Source organism: Rhododendron vialii, chromosome 7a, assembly GCF_030253575.1.
Source record: "Rhododendron vialii isolate Sample 1 chromosome 7a, ASM3025357v1".
In the NCBI taxonomy this organism is placed as follows: domain Eukaryota; kingdom Viridiplantae; phylum Streptophyta; class Magnoliopsida; order Ericales; family Ericaceae; genus Rhododendron; species Rhododendron vialii.
The window spans coordinates 37,151,679-37,172,700 of NC_080563.1; the positions used below are offsets into that span (position 1 = coordinate 37,151,679).

Genomic DNA, 21,022 nt, shown 5'->3' on the forward strand with positions numbered 1-21,022 from the left:
GAACGGCTTAGATTTAAAGAGGGTGTTTTAATCACCGAAGTCAAATTGACCGGATCCAATCCCCAAATATACTCCATCTGACCCAAAATGTTGATCCTTTTTGAGAGTGCGTGCCATTTTTTAATTGATTATATTTTACTATCTATAATTTTTTAGGTGATTTTAAAAACTTTGTATAATAAAATTCATTGAGATCTATCAAATAATATCCATATTTGATATAAAAAATATTATAAATTAAAAGATATAGCCAATCTTTTGAGAATTCTAAAAAAAGAAAGAGGACAAGAATTTGGGACGGAGGGAGTAAATAAAACCGGGTTAAGGTTGTCCCGTCCAACTTGGCTTTTGTTTGGGCCGAAAACGAGCCTACAATAATGATCGAAATCGTTCATTTTATAAAACTCGCCTAGTGCCTTGATCGTGCGGAAAAATATGTTTATCGAACCAGAACCCGGTGTGAACTATGAACCAACATGCAAAAAAAAGAATGCCTTGGAACTTTTATTCGAGTTTTGTAGATGATTGGAAATGGAGACATGCGCCAGAGTCATAGCACCTAGATAAGCATACATATATCTATCTATCTCCTCCGAAAGCTACTCGAACATGGAAGAAAGCACTCGAGCCGACTTTATCCAAGAACACATTTTATCTTCAAACAAATAGGCCGAATCCAGCGTGAAAGTTCATTTATTTTAAAAAATAAACACGTTCCTTGTTCCTTATGCTTGCCAAAATTATCTTGATCGGATGCTGATACTCATATTCATATGATCGAGTACTTCTCTATCTTCCAAGTAAAAACATACGCATTTCAAATATCGATATTTTACATGATTTACTTCTATCTTGAAAAAAAATAAATTACGATGTAAGTATTAAATTAGCGGGCAAAAAATTACTCAACTATTATTATCACACGATGTGTATTGAACGATTCGAATGTGCCGAACTTGTACCACGTGGGATATATCCACCAAGCACCGAGAAAAATTTCTCTCTTCCCAAGATACGTCATCACATTCTCATTTTTTGGAAAAATCTTGGGAAATGATTTTGTCCAAAATCTTTTACTCCGTCTATAGAAATTACTAATTCGAGTATCTTCAAGGAAAAGCACAGGGGCACAACCTGCAAATCTTTGCTATTTTCGGGTATTTACTTTTCTCCCCGGTTGTCTTCTCCTTCTTCATCATCCTCCATTTCCTCTCTCTCCCCCCCCCCCCCCCCCCCCCCCACTCTCTCTCTCTCTCTCTCGCTCGCTCGCTCGCTTCAATTTTATTCGATTAAACGTATTTATGGCCTTCGATGCTGGAAAAAACTGTCTAATAACGTTCATCCGTTGAAACAGGGCCGAGAGAATTTCAGTTTCAAAAAAAAAAGAAAAAGAACTAGGGCTTCCGTTTCAATTGCCGGACCTCTCGGTTTGATGTCGTGGTCGTAACAATTCTTCGATTGGTGATGAAGGCGGTCAATATCCAGCCACTTCAAGCTCTTCCCTACGAGGAAAACGATGACGTCGTCGGAGGCGGTGATTACGACGACGACGACGGAGGATTTGATGGGGAGTCGGAGGATGGACACGTGGCGCCGGTGAATGCTTCTGACGGGTGCCGCCGTCGACGTGGCGGCGGCGGGGTTGCTGCGGCGGCGGCGTCGAGGACTAGTGAGCTGACTCTCTCTTTTGAAGGAGAGGTTTATGTGTTTCCTGCTGTTACGCCTGAGAAGGTACATTTCAGGCTTTGATTTAAAGTGAATGGTACGGATTTAATTTTTAAAATTAGAAGTGCAATTGTTTTTGAAATCAGGTTAAAAGCTTTCTGTATTCAAATTTATACTGTAGTTTACTAGTTACTACTCCTACTAACTAGGAGGAGTATATGTTTTTCGATAATGCTAAGGAAACAACACTTACCAATGAGCTCGTAGCTCAGTTGGTATGCCTCCCTCAATGGAGGCATGGTTAGATCCCCGCGTGGGGCAGTTCGGAGTTCAGGGCTATGGACAACTTTTGAATCTCCTGTAGACTAACATACGAAAACCCAGCTCATCGCTGTTGATGTATACAATATTGGAAAAAAAATAAAAGGAAGGTTAGATCCCCGCGTGGGGCAGTTTGGAGTTCAGGGCTATGGACAATCTTTGAATCTCCTGTGGACTAACATACGAAAACCCCCAGTTCATCGCTGTTGATGTATACAATATTGGCAAAAAAAAAAAAAGGAAAAAAAAAGGACACAACACTTTACCATGACACCAACCACTCCCGCCCACATGATTTAGGGTTACATAGTATTTTCAGAGTGGTTGTTCTCTCAAATCATGCGTAACATTATTGTTTGTTTTTTATCAGCTACTTAGCTGACCCCAAGTGATTGGGACGTAAGGCTCGGTTTGGTTTTGATCAGCTACTCCCTCCCTCCTGTAAATATAATCCACCACGAAAGACGTGCAATTTTCATGTAAAAAAATAAAGTACTTCTGTAGATAATTTTTAAGATTTCTTGACACTAAATTAGTGATCTTTAATTTGAATTCAAGAAAAAAAAATTTTTAAAAAATTATGCACGGAAGATTATTTTTTAAACGGAAAATTTCCCATCTTTTCGTAGAGGACTATCTGTGCAGGACAAATGCATGTACTTATTACAGATATGTAATGAAAGAAAGATGTCCTACCAGGAAAAGACCCTAGGAGGGGAGCCAGGAATTAGCGTCAATGGGGCAACTTTTAAGCACGCCTTTATCGTATGTTTCTGATAATAAACCACGATGCAATAATAGAAAACCTTTGTGCTGGAAACAATTACTAAGCTAGCATATTTACGATGAAAGTACCCTATACAGTATCATAACAAACCACTAAAGGTTTGATGCTTTCTTCGTTTCCATTGTCTCATCCGATAGAATTTAAGAGCAACTTCGATGTGCAATAATTAAAACATCAGTGTTGAGTAATCTTGCTCCGATAGAAAAAAGAGAAGTTTGTTTTCCGAATTTTATTCCTAAATCTCCAAATTACAGTGGCATTATGGGTCCTATCGACAGAGAGGAATAGACGACCTTCGAGACTAATGGCGATTTTTGACCAATTGTCAAAATTAAATGCAATTATAGCCCATGGTTTGGCCATTTTCCAATTTTGGACGTTCCTTAGTACTGCATTAGTGAGCTTCAAAAAGGGGGCGCTGGGCCTGCTGGCTATGTTTTTGCATTTGACATCTCATCAGGTCAATGCATTGTGTTGATGCTTGAAATAAAGGTAAAGAATGAAATGAGATACAAAAGATGTTGAAGTGATTAGAAAGAGAATAATTTGTGCAAGACAATTTATAATGCAAAAGAAGAAAAACCATTTTCGGTGGGGGCTGGTCCGCCGTGGCGATAACTGCTACCTTCAGTTATTTGGGGTTCATTTGATTAGGGTGTAGTAGTAGTTTTGTGTTTGATACTTTGGTTAGCAGGACAATGGTGGAATGTATAAGAAAATATGATTCCTGGTTCAACTCATTTATGGATATGAAGTGCGCATTACGTTTCCTGCAGAACACACGCATGGAAATTTATTAACTGTGTAACACTGCTATGAATTCGATTTCAATTTTAGTCTACTTTATTTTTTTAATTTTCTAATAACTTCTCATAACCAATTTATTTTCTTGTGACTTCTACTTTCGAAAACATTTTCTTGGTTTTCCTTACTTCAATTTGACTTTCTTCCATTTTCATTTTTCATCATCTTTCTCCAATCAAATGGATCCCCATGGAAATACCCTGGGCCTTGTCCTAAAATCAGAAACAAATCAAATTTTTTTCATGTATGCCCCAAAATGACTTCAATCTAATCCCCTATGGAATTCTTTTTCAGATTATACTATCTTCTTTTAGGCTCTTATATTATTTCTGGATAAATGGCAGTTATTGTATGGTGTTTGAGTACTCTATTGTTTTTGTTATATTTGTTTAAGTTGGAGAAGAGTAAAAGAATATCTAAGCACAGCAGTTTTAAGGCTATTATTCTTTTTAAAGGGGAATGGCAATCCGAAGCGCTTTATCCAAACTTACAAAAAAAAAAGTCATAAAAGCCTCTCGAAACCTAGAAGTAGATATGTTCATCTAATTATGTAATTTAAAGCTCATTCATCCTATCAAGCTCAAGAAATGTCTACATGTCACCTCTATTTAGTACACAATTTTTGTAAGAAAAACATACCCATACAGCCGTACTATGACTTTGGTTATTTTTCTCTCGGATAGTAGGTTTCTATACTATCAAATACGAGGTCAGATTGAGGGCGGATGAACCCGGGTGACGGCCCTACCCAAGTTTCAGAATTTCTTTAGAATTATAGTAGTTTTTCTGTTTTTTGAAACTTTAAACTCGTCCGCCGAACAATTTTCTAACTCTCTAACACCCACGTCTAAGATCTTTTTTCTTTTTGAAAAATACTAACAACCAAAATCAAACTCATGGTCTAGATTTTGCCTTCTGAAATAGATATAGATGTACAGGATTGATAAATTGATATTTGCTTTCACGATGCCAACTTTTTTGAATGCTCGCCCAGCAGAATCTTGTGTCTGTCCCTGATCAAATAGGTACTTGCACTCCGAGTTATGAATCTGAAGATCGATAGGGTGAGAGGGAAGCAGAGTCTCAAATTCTCTAGGCCATTTTCCAAAAAAGTGTACGCTTCACATGAAATGCGTAAAAATGGGAAGAAGGCGCACTTTGCAAACCCACTTCAGACAAGGCACACACTTTTGGAGGGTATAGCACAAGTTTGGAAGCCTTGAAGATTTTTTCTTTTGTAAAATCTGGCGTTAATGTGAGCCTCCAGTTAGCATTTGGAAACATTGAAAGAAACTGTGATGTGGGAAATTTCATGTAGGAGTATATCCTCCCCTAGGGAAAAGCTGATGTGTTTCTGATAGTAAGGGTCTATGGATGTCTTTCACCCTTCCCTCAATCTTTTGTGGGGCATTTTGAGCTGACATTTGCTTCTCATTGGTGGATGAGACATGAGAGTCATAAACCCATCTTACATAACCTTACCCCGTATCCTGCTTTCTGTATTAACGATATTACTGTGCAAATGCGGATGTCATATGCAAATAAGGGTTTTCACTTGGTAAGATGATGATCCTTCTGAAACTAGCCCAAGAACGTCTCTCCAAAAGGCGACTTCTGTTATAAGCTGGGATACTCTACACTTGGTTTTTGTTGATAGATAAGAAGGTAACCAGCCAAATAATTTGGGCAAAAGAAGTACTTATCAGGTTATTATTTAGCGAAAATCTTAGGTCTTTGATTAAGTGCACTACTCGATAGTCATCTTTAAATAATGTCTTGTATGGAGTATGTCTCAAAAAATGTCTAGCATGGAGTGTTGTCATTTCCATGCAACTCACAGCTCATTGAAAATGTACAGGTGCAAGCAGTGCTCTTGCTTTTGGGAGGGCGTGAAATACCTACTGCTGTGCCTACAGTTGATGTTCCATTTGATTCAAACAAGAAGGTAATTTTGGAGTGGGAAACACTGAGATAGCTACTATTTTTCTTACTTTAATTCTATGCTGACCTTTGTGGTGTAATATTTTAGGGTGTGGATAATAACCCCAAGCACTCAAATCTTTCACGAAGAATTGCCTCGCTGGTTAGGTTCCGTGAAAAACGGAAGGAGAGATGTTTTGATAAGAAAATCAGGTACACCGTGCGAAAGGAGGTTGCTCAAAGGTAAATATAGCCTGTGTTGCAATCTGCTTCCGTACTCTGGCTATTAAATGCATCAAACATGTTGGTAGGTTATCTGTACGTCTGATTTCGACGTGATGAATCCAGGTTTTTTAGTCCAAAGTTCGAATCTTCCCTAGCATGGTTACTATGGTTGTGTACAAGATCAGGGATTCATTAGTCAATACAGTTGCAATCCGTTATGGCCACAATCCTGCATATCATTGTGTAGAATGTTCACATAATTTTTATATTCAATTCCATGAGGGCAAAGCGCATGCACAACAATGTTTAGCACAGCTTGTCTTGTCTAAGTACTAACTATCTCAACTTTTACTTGCACATGCGGTCCATTTACATAACTCTGAATACATCGTCACTGATTGAAAGAATGAACTCATCGTGTACAGAAGTTGCTTAAAAAAGTTATAAAATCCTTATATTGATAACCAATTTCGAAAACTAAGTACGAATGCAAAGTTCCTTGGTTAGTGTTTCATCTGTACCCTAAGATATGTGCGTAGCTGCACATGACCGCGAAAAATGCATCACCACCGTCCCAGCACATTGTCCCAGTCTCGAGCGGGGATCAGGTGGAACTATGAGTTCTCCTCTCTGTTTGTTTGGCTCACTCAGTTTACGTTCCTGTCTCTTCTCTCTAACCCTCCAAATTAAAGCCAAGTTCCATGTAAACGGCTTTGGTGACCTGCAATCATTTGGAGGCCCTATAAGGGGTTAAGATGCATCATTTGACAAATCTAAAGGATATAACAAGTGCATGTTAGAGGGCCTCAATGTGTACATTTCAGCCCTAGTCACTCTCAAGGTTGAATTAAGATTGTTTGCTTGCTGACCCAAAAAGATCAATAGGTTCCCTGAATTGTTGCCTCATACACATCTGCAATTGCAATTTGAAAGATCAATGTTATGCGGGCTGTTCTCTTTTCCCATAGAACTACTTTAAATTATCTTTCTATTTTGCGATCTCCAAACCCATAGCCACGTTCACGAATGGGGCAGGCTGGTTATGCATTTAAAATAATAGCGAAACACCATTGTTATGGTGTGATGTTTTATAGTGTAAATTACTTTAACATACTATTTTGATGATCTTCCAACCTGGTGCACCCTGATGTGGGGAAGGAAGGTTTTGTATGATGACAAAGACGAAAACACCTCAATGGAGGTATTTCTTTTGAAAACTCAAGCATATCTTTAGATTTACTTCGGCCTAAATGCTACAGATTTCTTTTGGGGAGGGAGATGTTATCACCAAAATCAGAGGATACGGCAAGGGTAGGAAAACATGCAGGTAAAATGGGAAAATCCCACGGAAACAAAGGAAGATCATTCAACCTAATACATCTTAAAATAGGAGCAGGGATCTTCCAGTTCCGGGGAGGCTTAACATTTCGGAACTGAGAAGCTTTGACTCAACCGTCATGTTGAATTTGATGGACGATTAGTAAATAAAAATGTTGGCTCAAATAATGTTGAAAACCAGTTTTTGGTTTTTCTTTTGAACTAGAACCTTTATAAGATAGACCTTAAAATGGTTTTCTTTGTGCTGCAAGAGGAGCAGATCAGATATGACATAACCACTGTGCATTTATGATCTGTTCTTTGAAGTACCGGAGCAAAAAATTGAACTTTTCCCCTTCCTAGCACCATGTCCCCCCTTCCCCAACAAAAGAAAAGAAAATAAATGAAAGTTATGATCGCAATTGTGGACATAATACGCGGTATGTGCGAAATAATTATGAGATGTCAGTGAGCGTAGCTTTCCTCAAAAGGACCTAAAGATGTCTTTGGGTTGGCTGAAGCAGTGCAATGGGAATTAGAGGCCTTCAGCATGACTACCTGCTAGACTTTCCTGATGCATTTTGCAGATGATTGCATGTATCCATGGTCATTATTCTTTATTCTAATTGGTTGTCATAGTTTTGTTGTGGCATGAAATGTTATCTGTATTGGTTAGTGCATTTTGGTCGATGCACTTTCTAGGCTATGGACAAATATAAAAGTTAGGGCTTGAATTCACAAATAATGAACATCAATATACAAGCAAACTCTCTTTTCAGTCTCGGTGTGTTCCATGCGAGAAGACCTAATAAGTCTTTTCTGTAAACCAACATTGTTCTGTTTCAAGTTACCCTTCAGTAGGACCTTTTTTTGGTAGAATTATTTGATTGTTTGAACTTGAAATTTGGATGTGGGTTGAAGGTTTATTATTCCAGTGAACTTTATATTGATTGTTCCAATGAAGGAAGGGTTGGCATTTGTGACTATTAACTTTTCTTCCACGTGTATTATCCTCCTAAAAGGATGCATCGCAAAAATGGTCAGTTTGCTTCATTAAAAGGAAATTCAGCATCTTCTAGTTGGGATTCGACCAACACTTGCCTTCAAGGAGATGGCACACCTTGTCCAGAAACTGTGTGAGTTGAACCTAACTTGACTCCAAGCCTTCATTTTCTTCCTGATTATTCTTTACAGCTGTCAATAGTTATTCTGATATCAGCTGTTCATTCTGCAATATTCTAGTTTTCGAAGATGTCAGCATTGTGGTGTTGGTGAAAATTCTACTCCTGCAATGCGTCGTGGCCCTGCTGGACCTAGAACACTTTGCAATGCGTGTGGACTTATGTGGGCAAACAAGGTCTGTATAGTCTTGGTTATGAAACGCTACTGCTTGCTTTGTCTTGGAGGTCATCCATTTGAGATCAGAAAAAGGACCAGAATTCCATTGCTCAATTTGCTTGTACTTGTGTGCATAGGGACTTCATGCATTTCATTGATTTGATATTAATTCAAATGGAATGTTTCGGTGAAGCTTTGTTCACTGTTTTGAAAGCTGAGGTATTTAGGTTGTTTCTTAAAAGTAGTGGTCGGTGAAATTTTTTTTCTATTTCTTTTCTCGGTTTTGTTTTTTAAAACAAATGATACGAAGCAGCAATGAGTTTAGTAGGAAATTCAGTATATATTAGTTTTTTATCTACATGGCACTAGTTTTCGGATATACGAGGATTTATGCTTTTGTGCTCAACTAAAAGGCTACCTACTGCACGAGGCTCCTTGCTACTGCATGGGGAAGGGTTGAATACACAGGTTTTTTAACCCCAGCAAGAGGAGAGGATATTCCCGTTACTCGACCCTGTGGGCAACCTTACCGTTGTACCCGCTGTGCTCAAATAAAAGAAAAAAAAAAAATGCCCCATATACCACAGAGGGAAAAACTCTCTTATTCTGGATTGCGTTTACTTTGTTCCAATTTTGAAATCAGTTTAAGCTGACCCATTGTACTACATTTTAGAATAGGTGGCATACCAAGTTTCTTATTCCACATGCCCAAAGGATAAGCAATTTGTGTTATATTGGGTAATCAAAGCTGTTTTTTATGGTGATTCTTATGTTGTTATTGATATTATTTCTCAGCAAAATCATGGTCTGAATGTTCTGAGCCTGGCTTTGCATCGAGTTTTAGTCTTATCCTGAACTTGCTGTTACAAATCGTGGCTACCCTTTCCTTGTTTTATTTGATCATTTTATGGCACCGGCAGGGAACTCTGAGAAACCTGAACAAGGGAGGGAGGAATCTTTGTTTCGACCAAATAGAACCGGTATGTTTTGTGTGACAATAATTGTATATTACTCCCTCTTTTGGAGGCCAGGTCTAAAATCTCGTTGTGGATTTCTATCTCAATTCTCACACCTGCCTTGTCCTTTCCTTTATGAATCAGATGAGCTGGATCTATGGGCAAACAGTAATTTTCCGTTTTATTAATAATAACCTTAACTCTCCTAGCTTTACCTCTCATCCGCGACTGGTATGGTGGATGTTGGGTAAGACTAGGAGAGAAGGTTAGAAATGAAAACATTTGTGGATTGGTAGGGTAGGGTAGTACCTCTTGGGGATAATTTGAAAGAATTTTTTTATGGTGATATGGTCACATTCAATGAGATATATAGATGCAATGGTAAAGCCAAGCGTTATTAACTGTCAAGGGAAATGCTAGGGGAATATCATTTGATACTGTGGTAAAAATGATAAAATTTATTAGGAAAATGATTTCCACACTCCCCTTTTAGCCATCCACACTCCTTTTTTTTGTTTTTATCCACATGAATTTACTATATTGCCCTTGCATGTGTGAAGAAGTGTATTGAATAAAGGGCAAAATAGAAAATTCAAGTGCATAAAGACAAAAAAGAGTGTGAATGGCTAAAAGGAGAGTATGGAAATCAATTCCCATTTATTAACTTAAATAATGATAAGCCCTTGCTGAAGTAGAATGGAGAAAAAAGATTCATGTTGCTGGCTGCTGGCCCCCAATTGATTGGGATGCTAGGCTTAATATGGTTTGGTTTAGTCTATATTAATGAACATGATAACTGTGCCAATTTAGTATGATGATGTTTGACCGACCCAAGGATTTTGTTTGGGGTTTGCAGGAAACCCCCATGGATATTAAGCCTTCAATCGCGGAGGGACAAAATTTCCATGGGAACCAGGATGATCCTGTATGATTGTCTCTTTGGTCCTTTACAAGGAAATTTTCTGTAAATGCATGTTTGGTAGTTTCTGACCTGATCTGTGCTAAATGCAGGGAACTCCTGAAGACCCTTCTAAGGTCATAACAGTAGTAACTGATAATCCTTGTATCAGTCCAGATGAGGAAGTAAGTCCACAGCTTACATCAGCATTTTAATAAAGTCGAGGACTTCATTTTCCTATGCAATTTTTGGGTATTGTATAGTATGCGTTCCAAGCGCTCGCACATGCTATGTCCGTACTCCGCAGTAAATTAAGACCTGTTGTCTTTCATTTTCATCCAATTGTTGTCGTCAATATCCTCAATTCTTATTGTTGGTCGTTTCCGTCATGAGGTCATTCTTCTTCATTTGTATTGTTGCTTTTCTTTATCGTGGTTGATTTTTCTTATTTTGTTAGATATTCGCTTTCTGTCAATTTACAATCATTCATAGCTATTTTAGGTCAGTGAACTCCTTTTCACCAATCATCATCACATATCTCCTCCCTCAATCGTCTCCCCAACAAAAATCACTTAAATGGCATATTTAAAGTTGAGGCCCAACCATATTGGCCGTCAGATCCCATCAATCTTCTGTTCACTATTATCATTGTTGGCTGTCTATACTTAGTTGTCTTTTCTTGTGCTACGATCATTGCCAATTATTGCTATTTGCCTTAGTTTTCACCTTTTTTCACCTCTGTTCTAGCTCGTTGGTTTCCTTGTTTCCATGATGCCTTTCTCCTTCGCTGATGGCTTCCATCAAAAATTAGATCCAAGAAATTACCTATTCACGCACGCGCACTCGGAAACATTAAATTGTTCTATGGCCTTCACATGATGACATCTGAAGTTAATTACTTCCTCCATCAATTTTTGGTCCTTTTAGGGGGAGCCATGCCGACATTTGGATAAAAAAATAATGTATAATAGTAAATAAATTTTCGAATATTTTTATGCCATTCAAAAGATCTCAATTAGAACTTCTAATTGGTGTAAAAAACTTGGAAAGATATATTTATGAGAATACTCTCTTTTGTTTTTTATCTAAACGTTCGCACTGCTCCCCAAAAAGGATCAACAATTAGGGGATGGAGGGAGTAGTAATAACAATGGCGCCTGCCAAGATAATGATTATTTGATACAATCGTGCGGCTCCTGAGTAGGACAGTTCAACTCGGTTGTCACCACTCACCCAATCGGTGCAATTCATTGTATCTAGAATCTTGCCGGGGCCAAGCCATGCATTATGCTATATTTTATTTTGAAGGCTGCAAATAACAATGGTCTATGTAGAACTGACACTCCGACATACAAATTTGAGAAAATAAGAGGACACGAGACTTTGGGGACACAGTTTAAAAATACTTTTACATACACCTTTATAGAAATAAAAAAGCTCTTTTTATAAGCATGTAACACCATATGTACCTTAAATTTTATTTATCATCACATCATTCATAAAAGTAACAAAAGGTAGTTCATCGTCAATGTGTCTTTAGAGTTAATTAACCATTAGATATCACACAAAAAAGAAAGACTTTTCTAAGCTTTAACAAGAGTCTACTACTTTGTGTATTGGGAGTGTCTCGTCAGTGTCTTGAGAGTGTTCAGATCAATATTTAGAGGGTCCCCAGAGTGTCCAAGCAAAAAACGTTGAGAAAAGATAGGGCATTTCGAATTTGAGTGTGTCCGGAGAGTGTCAGTGTCCTATACCGGTACGCGGCCTCCGAAGTGTATGTGCTACATAGACGACGGAAAATGCTAACTCCAGCTTCTATAAAAGGGGATAGGATATACCTTACAACTACTAGCTTAATTGCATTGTTAGCTTATTGATGGAGTTTGACTCCAAGCATTTATGTTCCAAAGAGGAGTTAGGCTGTTCGGTTATATTCGTTATTTTGCTCAGTTCAGACTCGGCAACAATGTTCCTTTGATGCTTATGGTGACAAGACGCAAAAAACGTCCACTCTACAGACACTCTGACTGCCTAATAGCGTGGTTAAAATTTTGCGTCCCTGTTGTGCAGGATTTGTGTGGAACTGCTGAAGCAAATAGTTTTCCAGGAGGAATTGTCCATTCTTCAAGCAACATTGATGAGCAGGTGCCATAACTTAATCAACAAAATGCCTTGGGAGAGTCACATATTGTGTGGTTACTGCTTGTTTACTACGAAGGGAATGTTAAGATGTACTAATTTGTGGGCAATGGGCAGTTTGAACTTTCATTGTCCATATCGAAGGGTAACCTCAGTGGTATGGATGAGACCTGTGAAAGTTATCTAGAATTACTCTTATTTGAAGCTTTGGGGTTTGCAGGAAACCTTGGATGAGCTTGCAAATACTTCAGAGACTGAGATGGACATTCCTGATAGCTTTGTATCATAGGTATGGTTTCTGGAATACCCAAAGTTCTGGATTCAGGGTGGACCAACAGGTCCACTAATTTGATCAGATCAGTTCATTTTGTGGGGCTCGTCAACTAGGTAAACCTCGTAAAATTCTTAGTGATCGGACATCGGTAGCCACATGATCGGGGCATACTTGTGTTGTAGACTTGTAGGTTAATCTGAAAATTACTCTAGCCGTTAATTTTTTCATATGTGCACGGATCGTATTGCTGCCGATGTTTGATGCTGCGAGTGACCTGATTGCTTGAATTAACTACCAACTCGATAAGCCCAACATAATGAACCTTTCCAATTAATCCTCAAGGCCGAGGGTGGATCCCATCTGCGCAATAGCACACCAGCCGAGGTGGATCCTATCTGCACCCATAGACCATAGCATGCCTTGGTGTGGCCAAAGCAGCTCCCCTGAATCCAGAAAGATAATGTTATTTCAGCTTCTCTTATGTCTTCCTGCTATGTGCATGTCTAATTAATATTTGTGGATTCAAAAGCAGGAGCGGGAACTTGTTCTAGCTTCGGATGTGAATGACATAAATACTGATTATAGACTCTCATTTCCTGGGGGAACGTATTTCTGGTCGGCCCGACATTAAACATCCGGGGTTGCTTAATGTTGATATTTAAGTTTTAGATCTTGTTTGTTTATTGTGTTCTTTAGAAAATGTTGAGTGCCTTAACCAATCTATATAGGATCGTTGTATATAGGCTTGATTCTCATCGGAATGTATTGAATTTTCCTTTGGGGGTACACGTGTTTGACCTCTTTTTTATGCAATTCTTTTAGGTTTTGAGAGGAGCAACTGAATATATTGTTTTTCTCCTCCTTTCTGATTACTTTTATGTTAAAGGCTGTAAATATAATGAACAATAATTGCTATGGATGTTCTGCGAAATATACTGGACAATAATTGCTGCGAATGTAGTGCGAAATGAGGGAAACTCAAAATTTGCACTTTACAGTTGGATCCTTCAAATTTCGCCAATCTGCAACCTGCCGATCTCAAATATTGAGAGAGAGAGAGAGAGAGAGAGAGAGAGAGAGAGAGTACCATGGTAGAATAATTGTTTTTTGGAGCAATTCTGGCAGAACATATTGGAATCGCTATATTTCACAATCAGAGAGAGAGAGAGAGAGAGAGTACCATGGTAGAATAATTGTTTTTTGGAGCAATTCTGGCAGAACATATTGGAATCACTATATTTCACAATCAACAAGTCTGTCTAGATATTCCGAAGTACCTGAAAAAAAAAAAGAGTCGTCTAGAAAAACAAAAAACCATCAATAAGTCTACATGTTCTGAATTGAAGTGAAATAAAAATGTCCTAAGAACAAAGTGCGATTTGTTTGTAACAATTCCACCAAAACCTCTGCCAAACTGCGATCTCTGTTGTGATTCCTTTGTAACAACAAACGTAGTGTGGATTCACCTAAATGTATTTGGGCTATTCTTGAAATGACTTTGCTCCGTACACTTCAATTTCTAGACCATTTTCTACGGCGTAGTTCCAAGCATATGAAAAACTCTTTTAACCAAAGGCATGGAAAAATTTGGTCAAAAAGAAAAAAAGGTATGGAAAAGAAACTTGGTCAGTCAACGGAAATTATACTTTTGGTTGGACGAGATGCCCTTAAGCTGGTCTGGAAAGCTATATATATATATATATATATATATATATATATATATATATATATAAAAGGGAACTTTGCCACAAAGAGAGTGGTAGCAACTCTACTAGCAATATACATGATACCACGTGAAACATTAATTTTTTACTTATATACTATCATATACAGCTGTTCGTACAAAACTGTGCATGGAACTCATTGAGAGCCCTTAGATTGCATCCTAGCTAAAGGACATGATGCATTTACATATAAATAGCCACTGATGAGGATACGGACACACTCCAACAAAGGATTCAACTCTAATATATGTGAATAGGAGCGGTCGACCTTCGATTCTCCTACTAATTTCACCGTCGCAATGCAAGCATTTCCTTGCCTGCTTTGATTTTGAAAGCCCGAAAACATATCTTGAATCTTCCAAGTATTCATCCGAGGGAGTTGCCGTGTCAAATCACTTACAATTTCTCTGCTTTGGCTTTAAAGAGAGATAAAAGAACTCCATGCCTTTCGCTTGTTTGACCGATGAAGAATTCCAGTGTAAGGGCTTTTAGGCACCTCTAATCGTGGAAATCCTCGTAAGGCGAAGTCCCACTGGAAGAGTCACTCTCAAAAGGCGTCGTCTCCCGTGGTGATGAGGGAAGTGATTCTCTCGGCTGGGATGATACACCTGGGATGCAGAAGGAACGATGATAAGTTGCAGATTTTGAAATAACGAGGTTAACATAAGAGCCAATTTCATGTCAGTTGACAGGGAAAAATGAAGGTGAAGGTGAAAATGAAAGCATGATAAAATGGCAACGAGATTACAACAAAATGAATGACAAACATAAAACTGCATCTACTGGAAGACCTGGTTTGATTCTCCTTAAAATGGGAAGAAAGTAGCCAAGGCCTTTGAATTTTGAACTAAGTAGTTGCAATGTTTGTGGAAAACAAAATTTTAAGGTTTTTCGGCCCAAGTGAAGAAACAAAAGGTCAGGAGAAAAGAAAATGAAAGAAAACAGAAAAAAGGTGAAACACAAAAAGTAGCCAAGGGATTTCGATTTCGATTACATTCAGTAAATGCAATGCTGGGGCAAAAGGAAATTTTGAGGTTTTGATCCAAATCCAATTGAAGGAACGGCAGGTATGCATGAAAGAAAAGAAAAATGGACATGAAAGGAAAGGATAGAAAAGAAAAGAGAAAAAGTCCAAATTGCTACAGTTAAAATGGGTAACCACCAAACAGACCTTTCTGCCCTCTTGAGCGAAACTTCTTGGTGTGCCTTTTGATTAGCTTCTTAGCTTTTGTTATGGTTAGTTGCCGGGCAAATGGAGAGAACTCTACATCACTCTCACTCCACTCGCCATTAAACTCGTTCTCCGCTTCCCCCCTCATGGTTCGAAGCACAAATGCCTTGGCCTTGCGGCGCTGAGAATTAAAAAGACCCCTTATGGATGTGACAAATCCATCACCCGCTCCGTCACTGGGGCGCTTAGGCCACGATATTGGGTATTGACTGGATTTCCCAGCTGAACCCCCATCGCTGTCACTGAAATTAAGATCGCTGTCTGGAACACCAACTCCGCTTGAGTCCCGCTGACTATGTGCTTTATCTTTAAACTTCTTACCCTGTGCATTAATTAAGGAATCTGTGAGAGGGAAAAGAAGAATTGTGGACCAAGCAGTAGGTAACAGGTTTGGCAATAGTAATATTCAAAATCAAATGGCCTTAAATGCAGAAGACCACAAGGCTTGTACGCTATATTGGGAGGTGCTATTATGTTCCTTTAGAACAAGATCAAACACTCAAATCACGTGCGACCGGAACAAAAGAATTAGAGGATGTGATGCAATATATTGAATAAGGTGCGCCAATGGCACGAACAAAAGCGGAACAGAATCTGGATCTGGCCTAAAACCAACCAAAACCTAGCTCTAATACCGTTTTAAACTACGAAATATTCCCAAAGTTCAAGCTGTTGGGACACCCTCCCTCATACATGTTGGATAGATTGATATAGATGGTTGAGCCCATTTCCTAACAGTTTAACTTCAGAACAATTGATAACTTAGCATGGTAGCAAAGCTCAAGTTCCGAAAGGTCTTGGATTCAAGTCTCTCCATTTGTATTTGTTCCTGTTAGCATTCTGTAGCTCTGGCTCTCCCCTTCGAATTCTGCTCCACTCTATCCATCTATCAATATTTGGATCTACATGTACAAGATGGGGTAAAAAGTGAGGGACAGTGTTGAATAGCTTGACATACATTGTTGGCCCCATTTCTTAACAACTTAAGCTTTTGGGACAATTGGTAGTTTACCAATACCAACCTCGTCTTGCACATGGAGGTGCAAACATCCATACATGTAGAGAAGCAGAAAGCAAATGAAAAATAAATGTAAGCTAGAGAGACTTGAGCCCAAGACCTCTTGAAACAAAAATATTGGCCATGAAAGGAGGGGACCACGGGCTCATGTTGGAAGGTGCTATTATCACAATTTCTGCAAGCTCTAACAGTAAATGCTGTATTTCTCTGTAAAAACAGAAGAAAAATAAATATACGTCTTGATCACTTACCTGCATTCCTGTGACAGACTTTAGGACTCCCCAAATAACATGCTTCTTAACTCGTGAGAACAGTCGTCTCCAAGTTCCAGTGAAGTCCACACGGTGAAATGTATCCATCAGCAACCTTAGCTCGGTGACAGACAATGGTGGTCCTTCATAAGTAACTAGTAGTTCAACCTACTCAAAAGCATGATAAGACAATCAACACAGAACAATCTTACTACAATAGAAAGCAACATACAGCATTACCAAAGGAAACTGAACAAACCTGGCTTATTTTGATATTGTGAAACTCCCTCATTTTCCTAGGCCTGGATCTTTTTTCATCTGGTGTCTTTCCTACCTTCTTTTCTTCATGAGAGGAACGACTCGGTTTAACAGATTTTGTCTCTTTCGACTTATTTCTGGTGGACTCGTCTTGCTGTTCAATAGCAAGGGACCCATTTCTTGATGTAGAAGCGCTTGATGAATGAACCTGTATTACTAGTTCATCAGCTACACATTCCGCCACATTTTCTTCCCATGTGCTATCAAAAGAAGATGATCGTCTTAGCTCAGGGGTTGAACCGCAAACAACATTAGCTTTTAGGTTCTGCAACTTTGATCCCTGCAAGTATTTCATTTTCAGTACAACTATTTGTGGCTTCAAGTTATAACTAAGTTGTTCCTATCGAGATTCATGCAGCACAAAATCGCCCAGATCCCAAATGTTGTGCAAACAAACCAGCCTATAAAAACTTCACAAAAATTGCCTCATACATGATGTTTTATTCAATCAAGACACCATCATTGAGAGCTTGTTTGGTTACCTTGCTTATTTGCTTAACAATATGCAATAAGCAAGAAAGAAAGTTTGGTGCACCCCAGTTGCACAATTTCTTAAAGGAAACCAACAATCAAAAGACTGTCTGGCGAAAACGCTGCAGGCGCGAAGCGTGGTAGGCCTGTGACGGGGGAGCATAGCATAGGGAAGAAAGGGAGCCCGAACGGTAAATGGAAAATAAGCAAATAAGCCATTTGTAACCAAACAAGTTTGCTTATTCTTGTACTAGCTTATTACTTATTCATGAGAAATAAGCAACTAAGGAACGGGAACCAAACGGCCTGAATGTGGCATACGCTCCGGAAACTTACTTGTGAGGAATCAGCATGACTAGAAGACTGGCTGGTACCAGAAGTTAAGGTTAACCCAGAGGTGTTTGATTTGGAGGACACCTCAAATTCCTTTGTTGGTTGACTGCTCGATGTAGAAGCTTCATGCATGGATGAGCCTTTCTTCACACGTTTTGAACCGGCAGTAGTCGAAACCTTCCAAACTTCCTGGATAACACCATTTGGTATTCCAACTCCATTAGTTCATACATGGAAAAAATAGTACGATTTGTCAAAAACGAAAGGACTAACCTGCCGCCTTTGGGAGTCTTGTTCTTCTTCTGGAAAGAAATATCCCCATATCATATGGTACAGTGTCTCAGTCAAATGTATCTTTAGGGGGTATATCTCTACCTGTAAGATAGACGGTACTATACTGTTATGCAAATCAGGTACATACTGTTGGGCGAACCACAATGAAGTCACGTGTTAGACAAGATATCCAACTTAATACCAAAGCCGATGCAGAGAAAACAGTAGCTTCTGTTCGGACTGAAACTCTTCACATATTCATCAAAGGACAAGATCAAATAATAATTTCTACACGTGATGTGGATATTGCTCCAAGTCATAACTTATTTTGGATTAGTGCACATCAAAGAAATGAAGCAAACAAAAGTGCTTCAACCTCCCTGGTTTCTGTGAATGCTACGTTAAATCCACTCTCCACGCAGAAACTACTCTTTGCAGCAGTCTAGTAAGTATATGCTATCAACAAGGTTTTGTGGGGTTATTTGAAAATTTTACAGCCGATGCATATCCTGATACCATCATCAGACTCATGGTAAGCAGGAAATTCATAGAGCATGATTCTTGCAGTCTAGATTTGATTCTAAGTCCTATCAATTTTCAAAGAGGCATCAGCCACGGACTCATGACTGTGCACTAAAGAAACTTGAAGAAACTGAGAGAGTAAAATGAAGTCTAAATAATGTCTCCAAATTTGAATCCTTTTCCAGACTGAACCGGATGTTTGACCAGGGGAGCTACAACAGTACAGTTTAGGCTAAATATTGTTTAAGTCTACCTGCAAATAAGCATCCAAGAAGCTTTTACATAGTTCTTTAGATGCAATTACCCAATCATCAAGGAGAAACACTAAACCCCCTTTGGAATTGCTGTGGTTTCACATGCAGTGTTTCTCTACTTGAAGCTATGTAGAGAAGAGGTTGATATGAAGTGGTTCAATGTTGCTTGGTGTCTACTTTAAGAAGCGCTTCTACAAACAATTTCTGATAAAAACACCTCAATCGATGCTACAATGAAAAGTGTTTTTTTGGCACAAACCCTGAAGATGCAAAAAAACACACAAAGAAGTACTCTTCCAAGCTAAATGCACTGTGTCACCAAGCAGGGCCTTAATCTGTTTGCCGTTAAAAAATATCATACTACCTCCTTTCCAAAAATATTGTTCAGACCTCAAGATGAGCACTTAAAAATATTAAAAAATTTGCCAAGAAAAATTCACACATTTTTCTGCAAGTTACTAGATAATTGGGAATTCTTTTTATTTAAGGAAAAAAAATTCAAATTCTATTTGACAAAAATATATTCTTTTAAGTTCTATTTTGCGGGCCAACCAAGCTTTTTGGAGTACATTTTTTCCTTAGCAATCGATCTGATATCTATAACACAGGGGAGAGGGTTATATAATCTCCGACTAAGGCAAGGCATGGAACTTATCTTGCTGATGGAGTGATGGTACATAACAGCCCCATCTTTGGCTGGAAAGTGTCATACATACCCAAATAATTTTTCCTTTTCCCTCGGCTACATAAAATAAGGTAAAGCTCAGGTGTTAATGAAGAAACATAATGCTTTCGAATTTCAAGAACTGCTCTTTCCCAGCCAGCTTTCAACTTCTGGGAAGAAAATATCCAAGCAGCACAGAGTTGCAAAACCCAATATTCATGCCCAATAAAGGATCAGAAATGATAGGATCTGAGGGTAGCCATTGTATATTGACTCCAGAAGAAAAGAAACCATATGTTTAAGTTCAACAAGGAGAAAGAAAACTCTAATCCCTGACCTTCCTATTTTTTAGAGAATCAAGTCAGTTGTGGAATTACCTGGAATGTCTCAATAGGAGAGTTTCCATCCTTGGGAGCTCCCTGCTTTGCATCTACTCGAAGCATCACTTTTCTAAAGGCAAAAACATAGATGGTTTTGATGAGAAAAATATGAAGGGCTATTCACAGGTACCAAATTTGCTAAAACTGTAAGTTGCAACACTCCAAAAATATACACATACCAGATAAATATCTTATGATCTATAATCATCAAGAGATTTCCAAGAAGCATTGATATGCCAACAATTCTACCATAAAATTGGTGTACATGCATTTCGATTTGTGTTACCTGGAACGAGGATGGGTCGACAGGGACAGAACCGGGATTTCATATACAAGGGGCCCACAACATGAACAACAAAATTTTAAATTTTCAAGGTTCAAAAATCTAATGCTTTGTTTGGATGAGTTTTTGAGAAATTTTTGAAATTTTTTTGGGGTTATGAGTGGAGAGAGAAATGAGAGCAATGATTGGAAGTAGGGGTAATGAGTGGAGGGAGATAGAGAGAGAAATGAGAATAATGATTGGAGATAGGGGTAATGAGTGGAGAGATGATTGAAAGTAGGAGTAATGAATATTTTTTGAGTTGGAATTTTTTTTTCAAAAAGGGAACCGAGCAAGGCATAAAACGTTTAAATGTCTAAATAATACCCAAAAAGACCACTATATCTAGGTGCTCTTAACAAACAAAAACAACTAGTAAAAGGGTCTTGCTAACCTCCGCCAAGTAGGAAAAGGATAATATGAAAATAATTCCAAACAAATTTGGATTTCAATACATATCTCACGGATGTTAATACATTTTCAAAGGTACCAATACACTTTTCTAGGATATCGATGCACTTATTACCTATTATACTCCGCCCTTAGGGTTGAGGTTAGCATTTTCCCTAATAAAATGGGGGGCCCACCATATAAGGTTCTAGTATTTTTTTAAAAAT

The 21,022-nt window shown here is 38.5% G+C and overlaps 2 protein-coding genes across 5 annotated transcripts in view; one reads left to right on the forward strand and one right to left on the reverse strand.

Moving 5' to 3' along the window:
• Positions 1 to 1,004: 1,004 nt before the first annotated feature.
• On the forward strand, positions 1,005 to 13,575 carry LOC131334110 (GATA transcription factor 24-like). The gene is made up of 12 exons (XM_058368987.1): positions 1,005 to 1,157; positions 1,355 to 1,731; positions 5,436 to 5,522; positions 5,607 to 5,740; positions 8,062 to 8,175; positions 8,282 to 8,396; positions 9,298 to 9,357; positions 10,190 to 10,258; positions 10,345 to 10,416; positions 12,302 to 12,376; positions 12,591 to 12,659; positions 13,177 to 13,575. Exons 2-11 carry the CDS (start codon positions 1,465 to 1,467, stop codon positions 12,657 to 12,659), a joined length of 1,062 nt encoding a protein of 353 aa, XP_058224970.1. The 5' UTR covers positions 1,005 to 1,157; positions 1,355 to 1,464; the 3' UTR covers positions 13,177 to 13,575.
• Positions 13,576 to 14,428: 853 nt separating this feature from the next.
• LOC131334111 (protein SABRE) overlaps positions 14,429 to 21,022 on the reverse strand; it is a 37,503-nt gene continuing 30,909 nt past the window's right edge. For 2 of the 4 annotated variants that reach the window (XM_058368988.1, XM_058368990.1), the window contains 7 exons: positions 20,081 to 20,153; positions 18,264 to 18,365; positions 17,994 to 18,179; positions 17,128 to 17,466; positions 16,869 to 17,036; positions 15,540 to 15,921; positions 14,429 to 14,976 (listed from right to left, as the gene is read on the reverse strand). In XM_058368988.1, the coding sequence (XP_058224971.1) occupies positions 14,867 to 14,976; positions 15,540 to 15,921; positions 16,869 to 17,036; positions 17,128 to 17,466; positions 17,994 to 18,179; positions 18,264 to 18,365; positions 20,081 to 20,153 (1,360 nt within the window). In that variant the 3' untranslated portion in view covers positions 14,429 to 14,866. Of the gene's footprint in view, positions 14,977 to 15,539; positions 15,922 to 16,868; positions 17,037 to 17,127; positions 17,467 to 17,993; positions 18,180 to 18,263; positions 18,366 to 19,585; positions 20,154 to 21,022 lie in introns of those variants that run through there. The other 2 variants (XR_009202052.1, XM_058368989.1) reach the window with 2 other exon arrangements.